The 26,834-nt window shown below is 38.6% G+C and overlaps 1 protein-coding gene across 1 annotated transcript in view; it reads right to left on the bottom strand.

Moving 5' to 3' along the window:
* Positions 1–7,500: 7,500 nt before the first annotated feature.
* LOC116707721 (protocadherin-16-like) overlaps positions 7,501–26,834 on the bottom strand; it is a 95,353-nt gene continuing 76,019 nt past the window's right edge. Inside the window, exons 7-21 of the mRNA XM_032545203.1 lie at positions 26,417–26,604; positions 26,238–26,334; positions 22,862–23,019; positions 20,732–21,581; positions 18,103–18,342; positions 17,396–17,518; positions 16,121–16,330; positions 15,144–16,010; positions 14,947–15,060; positions 14,641–14,852; positions 13,784–13,935; positions 13,403–13,533; positions 12,825–13,111; positions 12,564–12,705; positions 7,501–11,552 (exon numbers count right to left, since the gene is read on the bottom strand). Coding sequence (XP_032401094.1) covers positions 8,968–11,552; positions 12,564–12,705; positions 12,825–13,111; positions 13,403–13,533; positions 13,784–13,935; positions 14,641–14,852; positions 14,947–15,060; positions 15,144–16,010; positions 16,121–16,330; positions 17,396–17,518; positions 18,103–18,342; positions 20,732–21,581; positions 22,862–23,019; positions 26,238–26,334; positions 26,417–26,604 — 6,356 coding nt within the window. The 3' untranslated portion in view covers positions 7,501–8,967. The remainder of the gene's footprint in view (positions 11,553–12,563; positions 12,706–12,824; positions 13,112–13,402; positions 13,534–13,783; positions 13,936–14,640; positions 14,853–14,946; positions 15,061–15,143; positions 16,011–16,120; positions 16,331–17,395; positions 17,519–18,102; positions 18,343–20,731; positions 21,582–22,861; positions 23,020–26,237; positions 26,335–26,416; positions 26,605–26,834) is intronic.

The raw sequence follows: 26,834 nt of genomic DNA, 5'->3' as shown, positions 1-26,834 counted from the left end.
CCTAAACAATTTACAACCATATTCTTTTTGCATTTCTTTGGCCTACACCATTGTTATTTTTGACCAGGAGCTGTCCTTTAATTCACTAGAATGCCTTAATTCATCCGTGAAACTTGGGAGGGTGGAGGATTGCAACTTTGCATTATTTTAGGGTCCAAATAACTTTCTTGAAAAGCCTCCAGCTGATCTAAAGGGCTGCAGCAGGGGTTCTGAGTTGAACTACATCATAAATCTGCTTTTTTTTTTAGCAGCTCCTCATGTGCTCCTAAATACCAGAATAGATCTTAAACACTTCATAGAAGTATATTATTCCAAAAAAGCACTTTGCTCTCAGAGTGCATACTTGCTTGTGGTCTCTAAAGTTTCTAACTGTAAAACGTGCATGCACGCTTTTATGCTACTATTTCATGTCACTAACTATGTGGCACTCTCTCGTTCTCTCACCCACAGCTTGTGACTTTTTGCTCTGTGATTTTTTTTTCAAGCCAAGATGGTGGGTTTTTCCCCATGGGCTGCTGACAATGGAGGAATTGTCCTTGCAGTATTAGTAAAAGACAACCATCAACAAAAAAAGAATTTAATCAATGATTAGTTTCTAAATAGTTTAATGGGTGTTAGTTTTTTTTAGTCAATAAACTAACACCCATATGGTTTGTGTCAGCGTTTTTCTACTACTACTACTTTCCTGTCTATGTGTCTGACTCACTCTCCAAAACAGAAAGTAATAGAATGGAGTTGAAATGTTGGATCGTGTCATTGTAGTTGACAGTCAAACAGGGAAAAAAAAGACAAAAATGTTTTTTTATGCACCTTAAAACTGGTAGGAAACTGGCTTTGTTTCCAACCTTGGCAATGGTGCTAAGACTAAATCTTCTATCAGCTATGCCAACTGATAGAAGAATGAACTGGCCAGAGAACAGTCATTGTATTCATTGACTTTAGATCCAGCTTCAACTGTGATGACCGGATTGCCTTAAGGAAATTCTTCTGCAATTGACCCATGAAAGTAATAACAGTCTGGTCCAGATTCAAAGCAACCTCTCTGAAGAATTACCCATAAAGATGAGAGTGCTCTAAGGAGATATGGTCCCTCCATTCCTGTTGTCGTCAAAAGGAATTCGAAGGTTTGACACAAATCTGTTCATGTTATTATTTTGGTGAAAAAGTATTCACTTTTAAACCAAAATTCTACCAAGTTTGCCCTAGATATCTATAGACAATTCAGGCATTGCTTAGATGTAGTCTAATAATGTCTACATTTAAAAACTGAAAAGAAGTCTGACCAGCTGTCATACAAAGAAGACAGACAAAACCATTTGAGGTCCAGGCCACTGCCTGGACCTCAAAAAGTGTTATAAAGTGATAAAAGAAAAAGATCATAAAGTGTTAAAAGAAAAAAGAAAAACATTATAGAAACATCCACAGGCACCTGCAGGAGTGTAAGACTGCTAGCTAGGGATCAAATAAGAAGACTTAATAGCAGAGGTCTTTGACCGTAGTCCTGCATCTTTAATCTGGTTAAATACTCCTGAATCAGATTGTTCAATGACTTTCTCAGCATCCAATCACATTTGACCAACTCCTATTTAATTTGATTCAGAATCATATGCATGTAAAAACTACAGCAAGTTTGAAAGCCTTGGCATATTAATAATAATGATAATATTCTTCTTCCCATTTTGACAAATGATGAATTTTCCCCTGCTTTGTATTACAAAATGGGTACATCAAAACAACAATTATGTTGTTGTTTTTCTTTAGTTTTGCTGATACTTAAAGGGTAATTCTGTCTAGTTTTGAACTTGCATAGAGACAGAGTAAATTCATCTTTGAATGAAAATTGTGTTGTGTCCCTGTTGTGCTGAAGTTGTTTATAAAGTGTTTATTTCTGTCTTTTATAGTTGTGAAAGCTTTTTTAAGAGATGCCAATAGATTAGTGGATTCAATTAAGCATTGTCTGTAAAATACAGACTGATGTGAATCAGTGATGAGGAATACTTGCCATCAGCATAGCATATTGCTGTGAGTCATTACTCTGTGGTGAACAGCTTCATTTTAATTTCTGTACTGTCTGCAATGTTTTTCTCCCCACCAGACTGACAGATTGTAACACATTTTTCCCAGAAAATGAATAATTACAGATATTATCATTTAAACTTGATTGAGAGAAAATAAACATGCTTCAATAAATATTTTTTTCAAATTTCAAGAGAAAAGCATCATCTTAACTTGAAATGTTCACCCTAAAAGGACTGAACATATGTCGTATATTAAAAAAATAATGTGATAATGTGAACAGAGTTGCTGTTAAACTCGTCTGAGGGACTGATTCATTTTTTACGGGTTTTCCCCGTATGTTGTAATTTATTGATCTCTGACATCATTGTTTTTCAGTCTCAACAACTAGCTCAAAGATATTTTCAGACACTATTTCAACTTCTGCCTTCAGTTAAATGTACATTATTCAAAGGTTTTGCAAGCATCCCTTGCAAAAATGTATTTCCCAAACCTGCGTAGTATTTTGAACATAGAATGAGAGATACATTTAAATGCAGCCATTTTAAAAGGGTGAACTTAAGACAAGTTAAAAAGGGTAGAAACAAATCAAAACAAAGCCGACCCTGAAACACAAGCAGATGGTCTGGTAATAGGAAGCAGGCTGGCCTTGTTGCTAAGTGACACGGGCTAAGAAGAGAGCCCATAGTTTTGGCCGCGGTTTTGCAGGAAAAACACTTCTCCTCCCTAGTCTGAGCCACCCTTTTTCTCCATAGTGCTGTGGTTCTGACGCAGTGGGGAAGGATGGAAGGCAGGCCTAGCCAAATGAGAAACAGACACTCTTCACCCCAGTATTGCCTATTTCTCCCTGTGGCTTTTTTTCTTCTTTTTTTTTTTTTTTTTAAAGAATTCTATCCAAAAATAGATTTGGGGTTCGCGTGCCATTGGGTTTTGAAACCTTCCCTCCCCCCATTCCCTCTAGTCACGCAAGTAGCCTGGCAAGACCTTGAAGAAAGAGCAGAGGAAAAACACAACTCATGAGAGACATGAAGATTGTAGGAGTGGGGGGAGTCTCTTTGAAGAGTTTGGAGAAAGGATCATGTTAAGCTGAGGATGGGATGCTTTGGACCTTGGCCATCTGTTGAAACAACAAGAAGCAGAGACTTCCGTGCAAGCTTCAGGTATGAGGTGTTTATAGGTAATCCAAGCATGAGTGGAAAGACACTGCTCAGCTTCATGTATTTAATGAATGGAAGCCTGGGTTTCACCACAGAAGAGTCTGTTCCCTACAAAAGCACAAATGAAAATATTCCCATGCCCTCTCTTTGTATGGGATGGATGTCTGCCGCTGATTTTTATCTTTTCACAAGTCTCTTCATATAAAACGTCATCAAAATGAGAACACCACCTTGGTTGTAAAAATGAGACGTACCCTTGAAATCTTGTTAAATGCTTTTAAAAGTCTGTCTGTTTTGGTTGAGTTGCAATAGAAAATACCTTTAAACATAAGGCAGAGAGAGTGACGCATAGCCAAAGCATCTTCTGTGCAAGTCATGTTAAAACCATTGCATTCTTGTTGTCATTTTTCCTGCAAAGCTGGAATCCTATTTCTGAGGAGCAGGGGTATTCTTTGGAAGACCTTCATAAGGGTTGTGGCCATTTTCTTTCAACAAATGTTATATGCAAAAACAAAATCTGGCCACTGTACTCTTCATCCTAAACTGTAGTCACTCTGTAGACTCTGATACTTCTCCAGGTACATAACTGATAGACCGATTCATCCACAGTATTTTATTTTTCCATTGAGAGTGGGGACAACACATGAGAGAGTTGGTGCTAGTCTTTACTAAAGCGGACCAGAAAGTGTATCCCAACTATTGAGAAATTGCACTTCTCCATCTAGTGTTGTTAAGGAAGTTGTAACTCGTCAGTTGGATCCGAGAACAGTGAGACTTTCCTGGCCTTGGAACCGGTAGTAATTTCAATACTCACTGATTTTGCAAACAGCTACATTTCTCCACCCCTAGGAGACCACGATGAGCAGCATCTGGAAACCGTACTTGTTATGGACAATGAGTTTTATGTTCATCGTGTCATGGTTTATGGGTTTATGGGTCTATGTGTCATGATCTTTGAGATTTTCTTGTTTTGTGTGGAAGTCTGGATTTTTCCAATGTATTTACATGTTCTGTTTTGTGGTTAAGTTTATTTTATGTTATGATATTGCTTTGTGCACCTCTGTTTTTTTTCTCCTCCTGTTTCTGTTTGCTGTTTTGTTAGCTGACTCCCCACACATGCAGTTTGTTAGATGATTAGCCCTGACAAGAACTTAGTTCTTTTTGTTGTTGCCAGCATGTCATCAATGTTTCATGAGTGAACTGTTCTTTGTTTCAGTCTTGTTCCGTTGTTTGTCAGTGGATTTAGGAAGTTATAGTCTGCTTTTTAGTGTTTTAACTGTTTTGATTCTCAGAATTAAAAAAAATCTGTTTTTTGGGGGGGCTCTTCATCCTGCTGCCTCTGCTCATGAGTCTGCATTTGGGTTTTACTTTGTCAAGTACACATGCAACCCACACCGTTTGCCAATACTAAAAGATTTGTTTAAAAGTTCCCATTAAACAGACAAACAATACTCTGGGAAAATCCAATGAGGTCACATCAAACCAGAGAAAAAGAGAGCTGCTCGGGTTTTAGAAAATGTGATGGAATAATGAGGAATGCCATTCAAGTGGTCTGCTATCAGGTGATCAGGAATGATGTATCTAAATGCGTAGCCAAGCTCTTCAACACAACAAACTTACATTTCTCAAGAAGTAGAATTTCCATGAAAAGCTTATTCAAGACATTCAAACTCAACATGTGGTTTGAGCTGGAATGAATTGCGGCAGCTTTTAAAGTTGTGACGCTCGTTGTGTTGCAATAAAAAGACAATGTTGCATCCATTTGGAAGTGTGCAACGCAGGTACCGGAGCAAAATTACTCAACATGCATGAAATGACTTGAGCAGCATATTCCTTGATCAAAGTGTGCAACTGATCAGCATGGTTAGCAACACTCACTTCTCCAACAGGTTTAAGGATTTCAAAGAATGAATGTTTGTTCTGTGGAAAACAGCTTTAAGCCTGAATATCATAAACATAGAAAGCTACACAAACCATTGCTTCACTTGCTTGCTCATATTACTGAGAAACTGAAAAATAAACGTCAATAGCAACATTTATTTGTAATGTAAAACCAGTAGAGGTACCATATCTGTATTCTTTCTACAATATAGTTTACCACAGCTTGCTCATAGTGTCTCAAAAACCATTAAAACACCCATTTAGTCATATTACAATGAAAAATATGAATTTACTTCACTGATACTTTTGAGATAGACCAATGGAAATCACTCCATTATCATGAGGTGTAAGAAAAGTGATGAATATATACTGTATGTTTTACATATCTGAAAAACTTGGCATGGACTCAGACTCCCTGAGACACTTTGGTAGAGCAAACATTCACTAATAGTTGTTTTGAGGTATATCTCTACCAATTTTGAATATCTAGAAAAGTACAGTTTTTGATAAATTTCCTTTCCAAACTAGTTCAAGCTCTGTCAGAATGGATAGAAAGCAGTTTTTTTGGCATCGTTTTTCAAACACTTTCTCTTGTGTACCGCTGTTCACACCTCTCCCTTGCTCTTTGCCGCACTGCTCCTAGATTACTACAACAGAGTCTGCCATGAATGCTCAGGCTAGTTAGCATGGCCTCTGATAATGACAGATAAAAGGTCTTCCTGGAACAATAAGTTGTATCCCTATCATTAACACATTGAGCACAGCATATACAAATGTGATTGATTGCGCTAAGACCTTCCTGCTGCCTTTGGTTGGTTGTTTGCCGTGTCCTTCAAATCGACTTCTAGACACGGCCAACAACAAATCTAAAGATTTTCTGTTAGTAATAAGCACAATTAATACTTTTTATTTTGACAGATTCCAACCTTCTAACTACTTCTCCTACTATTCTGTTTAGATCAGCGAACATGTGTTGGCAAATTTTCAGTATTCCTCAGTTTTGGATGATCAAGTGGGCAGTGGTCCATGAAATATTCAAAGCTAGAAAGATTTCCAAAACGTCATCTCTGACCTGGATGGTGTGTCCCTTGGTCTTTAGAGTGCTGCTCATTCATTCAAGATGGCCTGCACAGAGCAGGTGTATTTAGATTATACAAACAAAAGTGAACATTTTATAACTAATAAGGTGACTTATTAATATACTTGATTATATTCAGTGGTGTCAAGGTAAAACAGAGCTGAATACAAATGCGTACCACATTTTTTGGGCATTTTCATTGTTAAATTAAATTCACCATGAGTTTTGTTGATCGGCCATATAAAATCCCAATAGAACAAGTTATTTTGTGATTGTGTGACAACGTAAAAAAGTACTTTGTCAAGGCAAGGCATATTGGTTGTATTATTTAAAAAAAAAATCATTATTTCATGGATTTCTAACCTTGAGGAACACAATTTTTAAAACACAGGCATGACAGCAGTGACAAATCACTGAAAGCCACAACAGTGAGCATGAGCAAAAAGACAGCCTGGCACTGAAGATTGCATGCTAAATCCAAGCCTTTGTGTACTGACTTTGTGTTGATGGGAAAATGATAGACTTCATTCGATTTGCACGCAGCCTTTCATTTAAGCTTGGGTAATTACTTGCCTTTTACCCTCTTACTCATATCAACTGAGCTCTGTTGTAAATACACTGACTTCTGATGCCAGATTTGGGCCACAAAACTTATTTTATAACCTGAGCCTGTTATGGAGCTATAGCTTGTCTGTATCTTTAACTTGCTACTAGATTCTGTTTACTTTGCCTTGCTGAAGTAAACCAATCTCTCCCATCTTGTTGAAAATGTATTTTCTTATTTTCTTCAGGATGCAGCCTGCAGTGAGGTGCTCAAGAGCCACTTCTTTCTTGCTGGTCATATATGATGGCGAGTGAGTTTCGGAATGGAGAATTTACAAAAGCTTAAATAGTGGATATCCTTTGAGAAACCATCCGTAGGAATGAAATTGGATGATTTTACAACTTTTTTTTTTTACAACAATCTTTGTTCCACCACAAGTGAACACACCATACTTAAAGGGGACCTATTATGCTGGTGGGTCTTTCATTTTACGGTTTGTATGAATGGGTGTTATAGACAACTACATAATTTCACTTTAGGGTCAATGAAGTATTTGCGTGTGTGTCTGTCACATTTAACATGTTTTTCTACTTCTGTTTTGATTAAAGGTGCTTCTAAAAACAGTCCAAAACACACTGAGTCTTCTAAAACCACCCAGACATTTTTGGCAATAAGTTAATGTTTTTTTGGTGTATGGAAACAGCATTATGACTGCAATCCCTGCCACCCCCTCACATAAAAACCCAAGTTCACATTATGGAATAAATGTTTAGATATATCTAGGCCATCAATATGAGCTTGGAAAGATGCAACAGAGGCAACAATGAGATATCAAGAACTTTAATCAGGCACTTTTTCCTTAAAACATCACTCAGGACAAGTTTAGACTTGATATGCAGTATTTTCTCATGTTTTCTCTTCAATACTGACCGTAAAAGAAGGCAGATGACAAATTTATTTTCAACGTCTGTTAAATAAAAATGTTACAAAAAGCAAGGTGCCTTCATTCAGTTAAATATGTAGTGCTTATTTTGTCATGGTCAGGATATTCTAACATTCCTGTGAATAATTTATCAAGCCCCTCTTTTTCTGGGCCTGTTTTAATAAGGTTACAGTTAAATGCTAGATGATAATATAACTATAAAACTGGCAACTAAGTAGGGGAACTATGAAGTTAAAGAAATAGATTTGAACATGTTTTGTTCTGTAAAAGCCAAAAGCACATTATGATCATGCAGATGATCAGATCTCTGCATAAAAGCAACTGAAACATTCCTGCTTGAATATCAAAAATTAATTGTTTTTAAATTTGTTAGTTGATGATAAAAAGTTTAAATAATGTACACAAAAACTTACCAGAAAAAAGATCTTTCCCAAATTAGAGTAAAAGAATGGCCCTTTTATCGAGTTTTTACCAGTACAAAAAAAATGTTAAAGTAGCAGAATTGCTTATATTTTCTGGAATGGTTCTGCTGCTGACAGAGTAAGTGATTTTCCATTTTTCACATGCCTGCTTAACAATTTTCACAATAAAACATGAAAAACAGTAAGGCTTAAAGTGATAAATTAAAGCCGTTGCTCTTACTGTACAAGAAAAATGGGTGTCATGTTCTCCTTTCCTTTGTACAGTTTAAAGGAGCGTGTGTTAAGGACATTTCAGCTTTTCACATTCATTATTATCAGTTCAACATATGATCACAGAACACTTTTTTCTGACTGATGTTCCATTTAGGAAAGTAAAGAAGTCTCTTCTACTACAAATATTTACAGTTATCTCATACAAAAATCTAAACTCATAAAACCTTGATGAGGAGCTTCATTTGAACCACGAGGTTGAGAATATGTACAATGTCACCAACATATAGTACGGACATACAGTACAAGCTACAAATATACAGATATATTCTGGTGTCTACTACCCCTTGACACTTTAATGTTTTTGACAGAAACCACATGTAAGTACAAAAATATAAACAATTACTTTGTACAAAATATTGACATCATGTATAAATCTCCATCTCAATGTGCAAATTAACACTGATCAACAAAATAAAAATACATAAAACACACAAGCACACACAGAAAGGCATAATCCTTTTTGGCCTGTAAATGATGTTTTGTCTTAAAAAGCACCACAGCTTCAACTTTTTGGTCTGAATGAAACACTGTGTACTTGTTCTCTTGAGAAACAGAACAGAACAGAGCTGAGCATTTCAAGTTGCAGCCTATGGTCCTACAGTAGCACAAGTTTTGAACAGCAGTGACTGGGTTTTAAACCAGCAGTTTAACATTTAAATCTGCAGATCTGCCTCCTCGCTGTGTTCAAAACTGTGCTCAGTTGTGCTGATTAAGGAGGCAGAGGGACCCTGTGAGACACTGAAGGGTGTAACTGCAGGAGAACGAGCTGCCAGCGGCGAGAGAGATGGGGAAAAACTAGGAGACATTGCGACCGAGGAGATGGACCCCTCAGCGCTGATTGGAGATCTTCTTAATGAGGCCAAGTGAGAGAAAGTCCTCGATATGGCAGGCTTTGGAGGTACAGTTTTGGCCCCAGGGTGGGCCACAGAGGTTATGAGAGGCGGAGGGTCAATCCTTGACTCTGCTTTTGCTTTATGATGAAATGACCTGCGGGAATGAGGAGGAGCAGTTTCATCTTTTAAACGTGCTATTTCTGTAAAAACGTTAGCTAGGGGTTGGAACTGGGGGCACCAGTTAAGAAGGTAGTCCCAGTTGTAGCTGCCCCTCAGCTCTTCATCACTGGCCACAATGGCTGTAAGGGAACCGTCCACAGGAGGCTTCCCGTCCTCTGGGAAGGTATAGTCTTTAGGGTGGGAGATGCTGAGTCCTCGCCCGACACCCACATACCCACCCCGTTCATCCCTATACACTGGCACCTGGCCAGCTATTAAAGTACTATTTGTGCTGCTCAGTTTCTTTCCTTTAAACCAGTCTAAAGGTGGTTCACAGGAAACATCTGACAGCTGATCAGCATCCTGCTGAATTCCAGAGTCTGGACCTCTGGCAGATATACGCTCCTGCATGGAAGAAGAGATGCTTGACACTCGAGGATATTCATTAATCATTCGGATCTCGTCATCCTCTGCTGCCTCTGCAGAGCCCCGGCCACTAGAATGAGACGGATCCAGGGATCCCCCACGAGTGTATGGACCCCCAACATTACCACTCTGATCAGATGCGTACCCAGGAAGTGCCTGATGGTATATGATTTCATTTGCTGCTAGTTTTGATTCCTCAAAATTATGCAACAGAGTTCCTGAAATTGTGTTTCTTTTATGGGTTCTTTGCTCCCTTTTGTGGTGTCGCATTCTCACAAAAAATAGTGCCACAGCAATTACTATTAGAATCATTATGGTCCCAAGTGAAACAGCAATGACGCTGACAAGCAGCATATTCATGTCTGTGTTGAGGCCAAAAGATGTATGGCTCACGTCAATGGTAACTTTGGCGACTGCTGTGCGAGAAGTCTCTAGAGGGCTGTGAGCGGTAACATCCAGAGTAATCAGGCGTATCTCTCTTTTAGATCGGCTCATATGCCTAGAGTTGCTGTCCATCTTTATAGCAATTTCTCCAGTTGATTCATTGACTTCAAAGTAAGGAGAATTTTCTGATAACGAGTAAAGGACAATGCCATCCACACCTCCGTCTTCATCTCTAGCTTGTATTTTGCCAATGATCTGACCTTTCCTTGCTCCTTCTGGCACTTTAAATGAGAAGTCTGATGAGATGAAGACAGGATCATATTCATCTTCCCCGGTGACATAAACCTGTACTGTTACAGTGGAAGAATAATTGCCAGCATCCATGGCAACAGCTACAAAATGGAAGGAGTTGACCTTCTCAAAGTCAAATGTAGAGCGTGCTCGTACTTCGCCTGATGTTTGATTTATGAAGAAGTCCTCTTGTCTATCTTTAGAGGTATCTAACAGGTAATACTTCAGCTGTCCAAAGACTCCCTTGTCATGGTCAACTGCATGCAATATGGTAACTAAGGCATTGGGGGGCTGGTTCTCCCTGACACTTGCAGTTACTGATTTAAGAGGGAAGAAAGGCCTGTTGTCATTTATGTCTTTAACCTCAATATTTACTGATGTCAATGCATAATGGCCTTGACCATCAGTAGCCTGAACAACAATCATATGTGACAGCCGAGTTTGGCTGTCTAGAAGTCTCTGCAGCCTCAGTACTCCAGTCCAACGATCCACCTCAAACAGATGTGTCTCATCTCCTGAGCTTATAGAGTACTGCACCTCTCTATTGGGGGCAGAGTCTGGATCTGTGGCTGATAAATGCAAGATTTCCGTCCCCATTGCTGTACCTTCACTAAGCACAACACTGTAATCTGTTCGACTGAATGTCGGAGGGTTATCATTGGCATCTGTAACGCTGATTAGGACGGGCACACTGGCGCTTCGCTGGGGGATTCCCCAATCTGACACCACAACAGTCAGATTATAAGTTGGGACCACTTCAAAGTCCAGCTTTTCAACCAGAATCAGGCTGCCAACTGTTTGGAATCCCCGGCCCTCCAAGAAGTGCACACTGCTCTCAATCTGGAAGGTATTACCAGAGTTGCCACTGGCAATGGCAAAATCAAAACCACAGTTTTCCCGGAAAAGGTCTCCATCCACAGCTTCTAATGTGAGAACAGTTGATCCAGGAAGACCATCTTCAGAGACAGTGGCTCTGTACTCCAACTGGTGGAAAACGGGAGCGTTGTCATTAACGTCGGACACTTGGACCTGGACAGTGGCGATGGATGATAGAGACGGAGTACCATGGTCCCGTGCTTCAATTGCCACAAGGATGGTGGGATATTCAAAATCCAGTTCTGTCTTCTGGCTAATGAAAAGAGTCCCTGCAAAAAAGGGATGTTTTTAATTAACTTAAAGGATCTTTTTGTTAACTTTAATTAACAAAAAACATTCATTGTAAACACCAGAGTGTCTTTCAGTGATAGTTATACCCTAGGATCCTTTTCACATTTAGTCATATTACAACCTCATGTTTGAATTAGTAATGGGACTCAATTAAAATTTTAATCAAGTTAATTTCAGGGTCTGTAATTAAATAATCGCAATTAGTCACATTTTAATTGAAAGCCATATCTCAACAAAATAAGCAACATTTTCAATTCAAAAAAACTTTTTACTGCCAAATTATTACATAAATGGACACATAATCTTAACAACAAGAATATTTCTTGTTTTTAATCTATAAAATAGGTTATTCAGCCATCAGATTAGCACAAACTGCTGTTACACCCATCAAGCTTTCCAAAAATCACTTAATGATTAAAGAGATGTATGAATCCTTTTGCAAAGCACTCCAGCTATTAGCAATACCTACTCAAAAACAAAATAGCAATAATAAATATGAGGACTGCACAATTTATTGCACATAACACCATCACAGTTACACACTGCAAATTTAAGCATTTGTTTATTTATTGCACGCTATGCCTGCATCACATTTACCAAACTTATTGCATATTGGACATTTTCATGATATCATGCTGCCCTGATAGCTACAATATCAGGAATATATATTCATGTATGATGTTATTGCTATATTTGGTAGAGTTTATATCAGGTTTGGGTACAAGATGAAAGGGTAAAAATGAGCTGAGGCAAATGAATTAATTCTTTAAAAAAAGTGACAGGAGTAAGTGAGGCTACAGCAGCTCTTGTCATTGTAGTGCAGATTTTAATAAAAACAAATAGTTAAATAACGTATTTAAGTTGATATTATGTTTTATTGAAGGAGAACCTTAAAAATTGTTTGCTTCCTTGTTCTAAACATGCACAAGACTCAGTTAAAGCATGTGCAAGATTATTATAAACTTATAATATGCACACATTATGCTTACCATTGCTTGGATCAATGAAGAAAGCACTCTTAGTGGATGACATTACTCTGTAGGTAATTCTTCCATTCTCACCAGAGTCACAGTCAGTGGCTGTCAAGGTGATCAATGGACTGCCTGCTCGTAGGTGTTCTGACACGGTCACCTGTTCAGAAGCACAATGCAAATCTATAACTGATGTCTAAATGATTTTCAAACAACAATTTGCTTCTCTAACAGATGCGATACGGAGGTGTGTTTAAACATGTTTGAAGGTAATTGTACCTGGTACAAATCTTGAGTAAACGCAGGGGCATTGTCATTCACATCATCCACTAGCACAGTAAGATTGGCTTCACTTTGATGTTCAGAGTCAGATGAGCGGACTGTTAGTGTGTACCATGTCCTTTCTTCATAGTTGAGAGACCCTGTCAAAGACACTCCTCCCCCATAATGATGAACTCCAAACATGCCTTGGCTGTCAGCATCTAGGTGGAGTGTATAGGAGAGCGGGGGTCCCGAGTCCACATCATTTCCTGTGACCCGAGTGATAACTGTCCCAATAAGAGTGTCTATATGTATAGGGGATACGGGAAAAGAAAATAAGTCATTTAGGTTGCATCTGAAATGAAGCAGAGTCTATAATGAAAAACTGGGTTTTTTTTTTCTTCATGAAGAAATATCCGGTTCTGAAAAGCCTTGACTGAAGACACAGGAAATGAATACAGAAACACTGGCAATAACTTGTTTCATAAAAAGGGGTCTGATTTTTAAACACTGAGCTCCAGTGAGAGAGCTGCCAGGGAGCATGATGCGAGGCTTTATGATAAGATCACTGAACTAACTTCCACTGAGATGCTTACCCTCAGGCACCCGGATCTCTCGAGGCAGAGGAATCATGGGGCTGTTGTCGTTGAGGTCGACGATGATCACAGTGAGGGTGGCGGAGCCAGCCAGCCGTGGGGTTCCCCGGTCTGTTGCCACAACAACGAGCCTGGTGCCACAAAATGAATATCAGTATCTGAACTGCAGCTGAACTTGGATGGATATACCATCATAGCAAACGAGATGAAAAGCAACCACAAACCATTTTTTTGGCCTTCACTCAACAAAAAATACTACAAGAACAGAATATACATTAAAATTTAAGTAAGTACTTAAGTAAAAATAATGATCTTCAAAACACTTAAAACTATGACAAGTCTAGCATAGAAAGAAGAGGAAATGACTGACAATAAGCTCACTTTGTTTGTGTCCATATCTCCCGGTCCATGATGGCGCCAGTGGTGATGCTGCCAGTCAGCGGGTCAATTCTGAACAAACCACTCATGGATGATGACCTGATGGAATATGTTACCTGACCATTCTGACCCTGGTCGAGGTCATCTGCAGCAACCTGAAATGAAAATGTCCATATTGGAGGGAAATATATACTTTTAAAATAAATATTTTCAAATATTGTGTTAGTGTAGCTTCAACTTTGATGTCAATTGTTCATTACAACTGAGAATCACACTTTATGGTACTAAGAATGAATAGTTATTTGCACTTATAGAATTGGAATAGGTTTTTTTTTTTTTTTTTCTTCTAATCTGACCCTAGGTGCCAACTCAGTTTGTGATTCAAAATTAATTTTTTTCCAAATTCAGTTTCGTAGGTTTGTCCAGAAATTATTTATTTATTTTACATTATGAACATTTGGTTTCCAAACCTTCACCAGGTTAGGTTTTATTAGCTGCTCTGTTCCCACCTAAAGCATGAATTATCAATTTAGTGAAGTTGGCTTCTGGTCTGGCAGTGTGATAAAACACTGCTTGATTATTTTGTGCTCTGGACAAACTTAAATTATTTAAAATATGAACTGATCAAAAAATATTATAACGAGCAAACAAAGTGTCATCAACTCGACATAGATAAATGTAAAAAGACCATTTCCCCCCAAAATGTCTTAAATTCAGGTAAATAAAGATGAAACAAAAGCTGGGATCAAACTTTAATTCCATATTCAGACTTGGGAAAATTGTCCATTCTACTTAAGGACTCAAATTCACTTTTAAACTCCATGCAGCAATAGAAACATCAGAAAGAGTGGCTATGGTACCTGAATAATAGGAGAATTGTGACCTTGCGCCTCTTTGATGTATGCTACATAGTTCTGGAGCTGGAACCGTGGTAAGTTGTCGTTCACATCCTGTAGAATTAAGTTGACAGCCATGTAAGAGCTGGAAGATGCTGTCTCTGCTTTCACCACTAGGCGGAGTTTTGGAGTCTCCTCATAGTCCAGTCCTTCGGATTTCTGCACCCAAATTTCACCTGGTTCACGAGAGAACATTCACATCAGAAGTTAATCAATGACTTGGACTGGAAAATATTTCCTTGCACCTTTTGCAGCCATGAGTAAACCTACCAGTAATAGAGTTTATCCCAAAGGACTGAATTTTATTTCCACTGAAAATGCTGTAGATGATCCCAGTTTTGGAGCCATCAGGATATTGGGCTTCAGTTTTTGTCACTACGGTGCCTAAAACATCAAGAACGCACAATATTGAAACACTTCAATTTAACTTCTTGTTTACATCATGATACATTAGGATTTATTCAAACCTTTAGCAGCGTTTTCTTGCAAACTGACGTCTCTAGCTGTACGAGAGAAGCGAATCCCTCTGTAGTTTTGCTCCCTAATATAAATGATAACAACTCCCAAGGAAGACTGAGCAGGATTTCCTTGGTCCATGGCCTGAACTATCAAAGTCCTTTGGGTTTGGGTGAGAGTTTGAAGCTTTTCTGTTGCCTGGATGTCTCCTGTTAGTGAGTTGATGGTAAATCCTTTGACAGGATTGGCAAAGCGATAAAACACAGACCCATTAGCCCCAAAGTCCTTATCCTCAGCCCTCATTGTGGCTAAGATTTGCCTATTAGATATGCTGCTGGTAGAGATGTTCAGAATAAGTGGATCCTGAACGAAAAACGGTGCATTGTCGTTCACATCTTGAATGTAGACTGTTACTTCAGCAGTTGAATTTAGAGGGTTTGCAGGGGATGAGTCAGTTGCACAAACCTCAAAGGTGTAAGAGGCGGTTTTCTCTCTATCTAGGGGTGCTGCAGTGATGATGCGGCCTGTGTTCTGGTCTATAATGAACATGCTCTGAGAGCCATGGCTCAAGAAGTAGAAGATTTGACTGTTGGGTCCATTGTCCAAATCAATGGCCTTGACCTCTAGAACCAGGGAACCAATGGGAACGTCTTCTGAAATGTCAGCAGTAAAGCTGCTGCTGTCAAACTGTGGCCTGTGGTCATTAACGTCCAGAACTGTCACTTCAACAGTGGTGCTGCTACTGAGCGGAGGACTGCCTTTGTCCTGAGCTACAACTGTTAAGGTATACCCAGGTCTCTTTTCTCGATCCAGCGGCCTTGAAGTATACAGCACGCCTGATTTACGGTCAATGTGGAAATTTTCAGATGGATCCCCAGCTGTAAAGAGAGCAAAATTTGATAATGACAGTTAAATATTGTCACCCTAAACTATAAAAAATAACAATAAACGTGGAAAACAAAAAAGGCAATTAAATACATAGTAACACCTGTAATTCTGTAGCTAATCTCTCCACTGTCTCCTGTGTCCGGATCTGTGGCTTTTAGGGTAAAAAGAGGTAACGCATCCAGATTTTCAGGCACCTCTATGCTGTAGTAGAGACGTCCAAAAACAGGGGCATTGTCATTTACGTCAAGGACCTTGATCTTCACTGTTGCTTTAGCATAGTTGGGTGGAAGGCCTCCGTCTTTTGCGTAAACTGTCAGATCATTAAAAACACACAATATGGTTATAATAATCTGCTGTTGATAGAATTTTAAAGCCTACAGTTCCTTGCAAAAATATGTATACCTCTGTAACCTTTCCATATTTTTGTCATCTTTTGGAAATCATGAGATTGTATGTGTTAAACCAACACAAGATATTTGTGGGGGGTGGGGAATATGTTGTTTTGTAATTTTTTGTGCAGTGTACATGAGAAAAGTGTAGTTTGCATTTGTATTTAGCCCTGCTGGGTAAAAACTTGGTGGAAAAACTCCACAAAGTATTTGCAGCTATTTAAATCTATTTATAAAGTTGGATTTAGATCTGGATTTTATTGGCCTATTTTAAACCATTGAAAGATTTTGTTCAAAATCACTCCACTATAGCTCTGGCTGTATGTTTACAGTTACTGCCCTGTCAGAAAGTGAACATCCACTCTAGAGTGAAGCCTTTTTAAGTCTCTAAGAGAATTTCCTCTGTCTTCCCAATTAACTTTGACTAGTTTTACTATCCCTACCAAAAGGGACAGTAAAATTAAGTTTGGTTAAAAAAAACAAACAAAAGTTCAAATGTCTTCCGTTTGGTTGTTTAAAAGGAGAACACTGGGTCTTACAGGGCTAAGCAATCTCCATCTATTTTTAAATGATGCGTTTTGGCATGCTTAAATTGTGGAAAATACACATCTAACAACCTTGCTTTAAACTGATCTGTGTGCTTTTTTCGTTAGGTTTTATTATGCTCTTTTCACACTGTGTCTTTCGAGAACAGATGTAATTAGAGTTAGACTAAATTACACACAAGTGGATTCTATTCACAAATAAATTGATTTCAGAAGGTCGTAGGCTGCATTTGGATTATTTTGGGGGTGAAATGAGCTTGATATAAATGCCCTCCACACCTCAAATTTTTTATTTGTAAAAAAAAAAAAAAAAAATCTCTTTTCCTGCTTGTGGTATAACTTCAGTAATGTGAAAAGGTTAAAGAAGAATGAAGAGTTTTGCAAGAAACGGTTAAAGAACATGTTTTTCTGTGATAGCTTGAGCCACACAATGGACAGTACCTGTGACAGAGTAATAATCCTGAAGCTCCCTATCCAAAGACTTGGTAGTCGTTATGATGCCTGTGACCGGGTTGATGGTGAAACTTCCCTGTGAGACACCATATGTCACGAGCCCATTGGTTCCTACAAAGAAACATGCAGTCACAACTCATTCATTTAGATATTGATTGTAAAAAGAAAAGCAAAACATTCCATTCTAAAATCTGCAAAGGAAGTTAATTATTGCTGTCTCATTTTAAGCCTTTATTCTTGTTTGCTGTGAAATTTGCTGTTTAAGCACTTGGCAGTGATAGCTGCCTCCCTTCTGTTACATGGATGCCAGATTGCGTGCTAAAAGAAAGCAGTCTGGCAGCCTCACTTGTTTACTTCACTAATTGCTTTTAAGTAGAAAGTTTATAATTTGCTTTTCTGTTTTATGTGCTTCTAAGTTTGGGCCAGTACATTTTCTCTGTATCTCCTTGCCTCCTGTGATGCCTTTATAATTGGAAACAATTGTTAATGTCAACATAGTGATCACAAAAAAGCATGAGTTAGAGTAGAAATAGATTCTGTTTACTTTTTCAGTGCAAATTAAGGTTTTCTGTTTACAATAGAATGATGAAAAGAATGCTAATATGCATTTCTGATCCTTAACACAATACTAACAACACTTTCAACCCCAAATATCCAAATCATGTACAGTACGATTCCATGTTCTATGTCTTCACCTTGATCCAGATCTGAGGCCAACACTGTTAAGACACTTGTTCCGACAGGTTTATTCTCAGAGATTTGGGCTTCATAATGACTCTCTTCAAACCAGGGCACTTCATCGTTGACATCAATCACATGGACACACAGCATCTGGCTAGACGAGCGTTGAGGTATCCCATGATCCTCAGCAATTACTGTGAGGTTAAAGATGTCCTGTTCCTCACGGTCCAGAGGTTTGAAAATAGAAAGAGAGCCTGAAAACAAATGAATGAAAAGTCAATTTTGACAAAGGAATAGCCCTTTGCAATAATACAGCTGGTTTCACAGAGTCTGTTGCATACAAAATTTTCAGTGTGTCATCAAAGACAGGAAAAACAACCGCTTTCTAGGACTGTGTGACTGCATCTTATTTAGAGGGTAAGTGTGAAAAGTTGCCGTGTGAAGGCCAAATCAAAGCTAATATCCTCCACATACACAGCTTTGCCTACCTGAACGCTACCACCACCATTGTTGTAACAGCCGACTAGTCTGGCCACAGTTTACGAGATTTTCCATTGAGGAATACCACAGCCATCGAGAAAGAAGCTGTAAACACACACTCTAGACACGCAACAGCCAGGCCTGCCGTGCTCCGGAGAAATTAGGGGCACCCTCGCCTTTTCATTATCCTGCCCTTAGAGGTTAGAGCTTGCATTGATTCAATTTCAATTTCATGCTATTAAATGGGATGTAACTGTTTAAGGCAGAGGGGGCAAAGACTGTTTTATGTTTAACTTCTTTATGTTTTTTCACTTTGTTTTGCTTGGAATGAGATAACTTGGCCCTAAGCTTTAAGCTGGTAAAAGTTAGTGCTGGGATTTTTTTCACCTAAATTTGACTCCTCTCTGATCCTGCCCTGCTTCCAGACACTGATAACATGTGAGAGAAAACAAAGAAAGATTGTGGGTTATTCAAGAAAGGATTTTGGATGTTCTAATCCCAATATATTACACCTGTGTAGGTTTATGGCGCCACATTCTAACTGTGTTGCTTTTAGACATCACAGTTGCCTCCTACATTGTACCACAGTATCTAAACATTTCATTTGGTGCACTGAGGCATGCAAGTGCTTCTTACTTCTCTGACTGTAGTTGTTTCAACGAGGAAACCCTTGCAGAATCTTATTTTTCCATCAGCCTCCTTGTGGAGTTCCCCAAGGTCCCATTCTTGGACTAATTTTACTATCCATCTACTTTGTAGACTCACTGACTACAAAGTGAGTCAGTGAGACTCAAAATTAATCCTTCCCTGCCAGATTTAGGTGTGAAGTAATCTATTTATTTCATCTTCTAACTGATCCATTTTGAAGTGGATCAACCAGAATTCCAGCTTTAATCCAAAAGAGAATAGAAAAAGTAAAAGATTAGGGGTTGGCAAAGCAGCCTTCCAGACTCTGGTTTTTCTTGTTCACTTAATTAATTTATATAATTTTAGTGGTCTTTATGGTTTAGATGATGTGGTCAATGCTTTATAAATAAACTTGAACTCAAATAGAACTGTACACTCTTCCACATAGTCTTACAATTGACTGAAAATTAAATTAATCATCATTGCCCTTTGACAAAGAGCGATGAAAATGTGCTACACTCTCTGACTCCTAAAGATTCCTGATAATTGGCTTAATGGCTCTCTCTAAACGGGTTAACAGTGTCATTGTAACATTGTGATGACTTGGTCCAAGATCGAGTCAGTCACACCCCTATAACAGGAGCCGCCCAGGTGCTTAACTTTGTCATTATTTAAACAAATAACCGGTGTGCATGAAAACACTTCACAATGAAAACACACTGGGCAGAAGGGGTGACTTGGACGACAGATTCTGAATGTTTTCATCCTCTCAGAGGGGGGATGCCGGTTGGGGAGTTGAAGGAGAGGTGGAGCAAACGTTGACACGTGTCTCAAACACCACAACAAAGCCCACAGGACCAAATAGCTCAGGGTCAGTGTTGACTAAGTGGCAGGGCAGTGTAATGTGAGCTCACAAACACACAGAATGTGGGTGAACACGTGCACACACACCCCCACACGCCCGCACACGCGCAGATATGCGTAACTGATCCCTTCTCTAATGGTTCCCAGAAGCCTGGGCAAAAGGATCTTTGGTCTTTCATGGGAATAGACCTACAATAACAGATGATGGGTTGTTGTGTGTGCACGTGTGTTTCTCGTGTGTAAGTCTATTATTTGACAGGCTGCTCTATTCAGCCTTCAACTGTGAGAGATAACTTAAGAAAGGTAAAGTAGGAGTGTGTTGGTAAGTAAGGAATGTGTTACTGCTTCTGTGTGTGTTGCAGAATCTGTAAGAAATAAAATGAATTAGTTAATGGTTTAAAAAAAATATGTGTTAATATCAATATCACAAATAAAGGGATATTGATATTTTTTGTAAAGTGCCTTGAGATGACATTTGTTGTGAATTGATGCTATATACATAAACTGAATTGAATTAAATTTCAGACAACCGTCAGTTTAAAATAAATGCAATTGAGAGTTTTTATGTATATCTTTAAAGATAGACAGACTAAAGATGGATACATCGTATGTTATTGCTCACAGAAAAGGAAAACCTTTTATAATATAATTGTTGATATTAACTGAACATACCCGTATTAGGGTTGAGGTTAAACGTCCCGCCCGTGTTGCCTGAATGGATTCTGTAGGTCACTCTACCGTTCTCCCCTTGATCCGCATCTCTGGCCATGAGAAAAAGCACCACAAAGCCCACTGGCTGGTCCTCCATGACGCTGACTGCTGTTGGTGATATGAACATCGGTGGGTTGTCGTTCTCGTCGGTTACATAGATCCTTGCTGTGACAGAACCCCAACGCCTCTGGCTGACAATGAGGGCCGAATCTGTTGCCTTGACAACCAGTATCATTGTGGATGTCACCTCATGATCTAGCTTGTGACCCAAAGAAAGAACACCAGTGACCGGGTCAAGAATAAAAAGGCCAGGGGTATTTGGCCACTGCTGGAGAATGGAGTATTTCAGTTCACTGTTAAGCCCACTGCCATCTTTATCCATCGCCTGGAAAGTGTAGACAGAAGAGCCAACTTCCATGTTCTCAGAGATGACAATTGTTATGGGATCCTCAGCAAACTCAGGAGAGTGGTCGTTGCTATCTTCTATGTTGATGTCCAAGTTGACAAGCGTGCTTTTAGGAGGGACCTGCGATAAATCATCCACTTCGATTCTCAGGCTGTACCGTGTGTCTCGTTCATAGTCAAGAGGACGAGCCAGATACACATCACCAGTAAGGCGATCCACAACAAAAGTCCCATCCCGATCTGTCCCGCCGATCACTGTGTAGGTCACCTTGCCCTCTTCTGCAGTTCCTCTGTCATGAAGGCGAACTGATCCAATAACAGTGCCAGGACTGGCCTCCTCCTCCACAGAGTTGAATGAAATGGAGTGCAGGCTCGTTTTAGTGGCTTGACTGTTTTTGCTGATAACCTGTAATTGAAAGAAACCAAAGTATTTGAATTAAAATGCAAAGTAAACAGAATGTCATAGGATGTTCCATTTATGTAAATCCGTGGCCAAGCAGCAGCCGATTTTACAAAATCCTCTCACCTGCACAGAATGTGTTCAGTGATAGTTAATGAATGCCAGTCACAATGAATGTAGTGACAAAAACTGTTTTATGGATAAAAGAGCTGCTACTATTAATCATTTTCAATATGATTTTTGCATTACTGCCAGGACAAATTATACATGATAAAAGTAACACAATCAAAGGCAAAAAATAGTTCAAGGATCTGACTTTAGCTCTGGGAAATAAATTGCTCGCTTTGTAGTTTTTAAAGGGGCTGTTTATGCTTCTACAAATATTACAGCATTTTACGAAAAGAGAACATGTGTAACTAAATATCTTGCTTAAAAGTGATTGTTAGTTTTGTCTGATTTAAAGAGTAATAAGATGTTTGTACTAGAAACTTTTGTGTTTTTGCAGTGTAGTTGTTTTTAGTTTTTGCTTCTCACAGTTGATTCCAGTTTCCCCACTAAATATGTACTCTTAAAAATTCTAATATGAAATAATCATAACAATATACATAACAATACATTCTAGAGAATAGTTAAGATTGAAAAATAAATAAGGTTAAAAGAATGAGTAAAGGGAAATTTTATTACTGCACCAACAGACATGGAAAACACAGCAAAGGTCAATTGAATTAACCAATAATTATAACTTTCATGTTTTTTTAAATAATATTTGAAAAGAAAGAAAATCTGGACTTGTATTTGATGGATATGCTAGTTCTATTTTCCAGGAACCCATAAATTGAAGTTCCTTCCAGGGCTCTCTATGTTTCCATTTCTGTTCCGCGTTATATATTACCTTTAAATACCATCAGTGCTGTGTTTTGTTGAGTGTAAGTAAAGCTCTGCTACTTTTCGTAAAAAGGGCTACTGTACCAAAAAAAAGTGTTGAAGTCATTGGGTATGACCTTGATCTGAGAATTCTACAGCTGGTTCTCATCATAACCCAGCTGGGAGTGTTTAATTTAGACCCACTTTTCCATTTCAGATTGAAATTTCCCTTTAGAAAATTCACAAGAGGAGAAAAGGGAGGAGGGTGGGAGGCGACCTTGTCAGAAGTGAGGCCGATATGTTGGCAGCTAGTCTGAGGGGCCCGGAGACATGGATCCTCTCAGCCCTGGGTCCATTCTTTGATATTAAATAGGTGTGTAGTGAGAGTGTTTGCGCTGGCTGAGCTCCAGTAGGAGTCTGACCTGAATTGTGAGAGAGCAGGAGGCGCTGCGCGGGGGTAGTCCTCTGTCAGTGGCTGTCGCTGTCAGAGTGTATTCAGCCCGTTCTGAGTGGCTAAGAGGGGATGATGAGTGCAGCTCGCCAGTGATTGCGTTCAAAGAGAAACGCTCAGCTCTGGGACCTTGGAAAGACACAAAATGTTACAGTTAGCAGGAGACGACAGGTGTAGGCAGACAGAATACAAAAACCTGACATGCTAAAATGAAGCCAAACATTTGTAATCGGGACACTAAATATGACAAATTAGTTTGTTTCACTACTAGTGGGGATATAATGAGAATTTGTGGTGTTTCTTACATATGTCTTCAATATATTAGAAACATTATCAGAAATGTATTTCAGTAACTCGCTAAGTAAATTGATTATTTACATGCACACACTTATATTTATAAGTCTGTATTTCTGTAAATTATAATTAATTAAGATTTTTCTACTTTTTTTAGTTAATGAAACTATGACATCTGAGATCAGAATATTGCATCAGACCAATAAAAACCATTTCACCACAAAAATGTGGGTTTAATGAAAAGTACATTCATAATCTTCGGGACTTTAGTCTTGTGTTTGTCAGTCTGTATTTCATATTCTGTTCATTTCTTAGTTTTAACATCCCTTATAGATTTGTTGTATACTCTATAATTTGATGATTTGTATTTTTAATTTTCTATTTTTAATATGCCCTGAGTAATTAGTTGCATTTGCTTGATCTTAGTTCCTGAATTCCTGTCTTTTTTTTTTTTTTTTTTTAGCTCTTGGTTAACAATCTGTAGGATTTGACTTTCTGTGTAGGCTTGTATCAGCTATTTACTTGTTTCAGTGTCTGTGTTCTCAGATCTACCCAGTAGCTTCCTTCAGTGTCTCAGCTATGTGTCGACCCAAACTGCTTCACATCTGTACCTTAACTAACCTGCCCACCAATAAAGCTGCCCTTTAAAAATACTACTTGGTTTTCTCATTCAGTGTTGAATTCTCATAAGCTGTTTCCTTGTGTTTCCCTTGTGTATTATTTTGGACTACCCCATGAACCTTAGCTTTGGTAAGGTATTTTAATTTTCTTTTTTAAAAATAAAACTGTTCATTTTCATGAGCATGCCTCCTTCTCTCCTTCCTAAATTTGGCTCCTGCTCATCATCTTTATGTGACATTGTTGGGTGATAAGTGTCACCAAAATCTTGTACTCAGTCAAGAGCATGAGCCAGATATACATCACGGGCTCAAATTGCGATCTGTGCCTCTGATCACGTAAGGTCACCAAGTGAACATTTTTAACTTGACATTCTGTTGTGTTTATAGATGGAAATAAAATTTTGAAGGTTAGTATTTCATGGCTAACTGCTGTACTGAAAGAGCTGGCTAATAAAGAGCTGGCTGACAATACATAGAAAACTACTGAAGAAGACCCCGCTGAATTTAAATCATTTATCTGGCAGCATTTTGTGGAATGCAGTTGAAAAAGGAAACTGATATATTGAGTTTTGGGTTTCAATTCCAACTTTCTCCTGCCACATATCGATGTGTTCCTTGGCAAGCACTTAACCCCAAGTTTCCTACTGATCTGAAAGTGATTGGATGAGTGAGGCTTAAATTTAAACCACTGTAAGTGGTCAGCTTGACAAGAGAAGAACTACACATATTCAGTTAATTGAGATTCTTTAAAACACAGTGCATGGTGAAACAAAAATGTGGGCTTCTTCATTGTCCCAGACATATTGGTAAAATATTGTCTCATCTTTTTCTCATGAACCCAGTATCACGTCCTGTATCTTCCTGTGAGTTGAACAAATTATTAAACCCCTGCTGACAAGCCTTTTTATTCAAGTACAATAAAAATATTTCACCACATTGGAGAAATAAAGAAAATTATTTAATCATAACAACAACCATTCACCTACTTTTAGAATCCCTTGAATCAAAATTATATGTTGTGCTACTGTAAGCAGCCTCTATAAACAAAAAGCTTTCAGGAGTATAACTATAGCAGAAAATGCAACAAAAGCAGCAATTTTTACCTCTCACTGCATGCAGTAGGAACCCAATATATTTTAATCTGTCTCTTGTTTGATTTCATTTGTTAAAATACATTTGTTTTTGCACTTCAGACTTTCAACACATTCCAAAACCAGCTTCTTCTCTAAACACTCCAAGAAATTCAGGCAGCTGCATAAATGTGTCAGCTGTTATTTTCTCACATTCCTCCTGCAAACACATTTTTATATGTGTTTACAGGAGGAATGTGATAAAATAACATTGCATTTTTTTGCATCTATTTTTTGTTTCAAGAATCTTCACACATTTCGTACTAAGGACAAGTCAGGTCATACACTGGTGGATATTCAGTGTATGTTTTTCTGCATCTGTGGTTTGTTCTGCTGTTATTTTTAATTAGATTTTTTTAATGTTCATTGTGTTAAAATACTGCTTTACAGTTATCTTGCAGTTAAATGTGGTTAGTGTCAATGAAAGAAGTGTGTCTCCTAAAATCTTATGCCTCCTAATGAAAGTGTAAATAACTTTTCCATGTGCCACTGATGCAAAATCCATGCCATCACAGAGTCTGGATTTTGAACCTGTTGCTAATAAAAGTTCGGGCAGTCCTTTTTGTCTTTGCCTCAGAACACACTGTGTCCATTTATTCTAAAAAGAAATCTGGAATACAGACTCTTCTGACCACAAACCACTATTCCATTATGTGAAGTTCAATCTAAGATTTGTTCGCTCACTGAGAAGACAATTTTGCCATTAGACAGGGTTAACACAGGCCTTTTCTGTTGCACAGTAAAGTTAGAGCTGAGAAACTAATTGTGTATTGCACAATGAGACACTTTCCCAAACTTTCCCCATGCCCAGATGGCTACATCAACAACTGACATTGCAATTCTTGATGAGATTCCATTTGAGGGATCAGAGATTGTCCAGTTTAAGCTTCCACCCACCTACTCCCAATGGCATTTGCCCAAATTCCGCCAGTATGCAAATCCTCAGCCATCTTCGTTGGAGGAAATTTCTGCTTCTCACACATTTGTTTGCCAACAAATGTGTGAGAAATTTCTAATCTCCTTTTTTTTTCTCCACAACAACCCAAACAGTTGCAATTAATTATGATTACCATCACTTGTTGGACCCATTGGTTATTTTTACCCTGCAAAATTGCCGCATTACAACTTTTTGGAAGGTTTTAAATGTGTTAAAGCAGGACTGACTATATATCATCACATGAAGAGTTGACAAGATTATTTGTTAGCTTAGATGCAAAATAAAATAGAACAGTTAATAGATTTATTGAACACATTAAGCTTATCATTCATACATAAATCTATAAGAAATTAATTCATAATGTACCTGACAAGGAGTAGATTATTGTGCCATTCTCTCCTTCATCTGGGTCTTGGGCTTGCAGAATTCCCAGCACAGCGCCAGCAGATTGACCTTCAGTCACCTATTGGTTAAAAGCAAAATTTTAGACATGAGATTCCCCCCCCCCTTATTTGCTCATCTATGTCCCTCAGCTATGACGTCACCTGTATGATGACATTTTTGCCAGACTGACTGTGGATGAAAGTTGGATCATTGTCATTGTCATCGAGTACAGTAATGAAGACGGTGCCTGTCGCAGAGCGAGGCGGTGAACCTCCATCTTGTACCACCACCATCAGCTGATAGCTTGACTGCTGCTCTCTATCAAGAGTCATCCTTGTACTGATTTCACCTGGGGAGGAAAAGGGGGATGGATGAGAGGGAGTTTATGCAGAGAGACTAGCACACCGGAATAATGATGAGGGACTTAGCAGTCAGCAGGCTTTTATCAATGACACTCAGGAGTAACAGACATAAGCGCATGAGAATTGAATGCATTCGCTTGCTCAAACACACACAGCCAAATTTACAAGTGGATGAGGATTGGCAGATGTTGTAGACGTGCAGAACGGAGCTGGAGAC

The sequence above is a fragment of the Xiphophorus hellerii genome, chromosome 18 (genome assembly GCF_003331165.1).
Source record: "Xiphophorus hellerii strain 12219 chromosome 18, Xiphophorus_hellerii-4.1, whole genome shotgun sequence".
Taxonomy (NCBI): Eukaryota; Metazoa; Chordata; class Actinopteri; order Cyprinodontiformes; family Poeciliidae; genus Xiphophorus; species Xiphophorus hellerii.
Note: the sequence above shows the minus strand (reverse complement) of the source record. Positions and strands in the feature narration are given on the sequence as shown.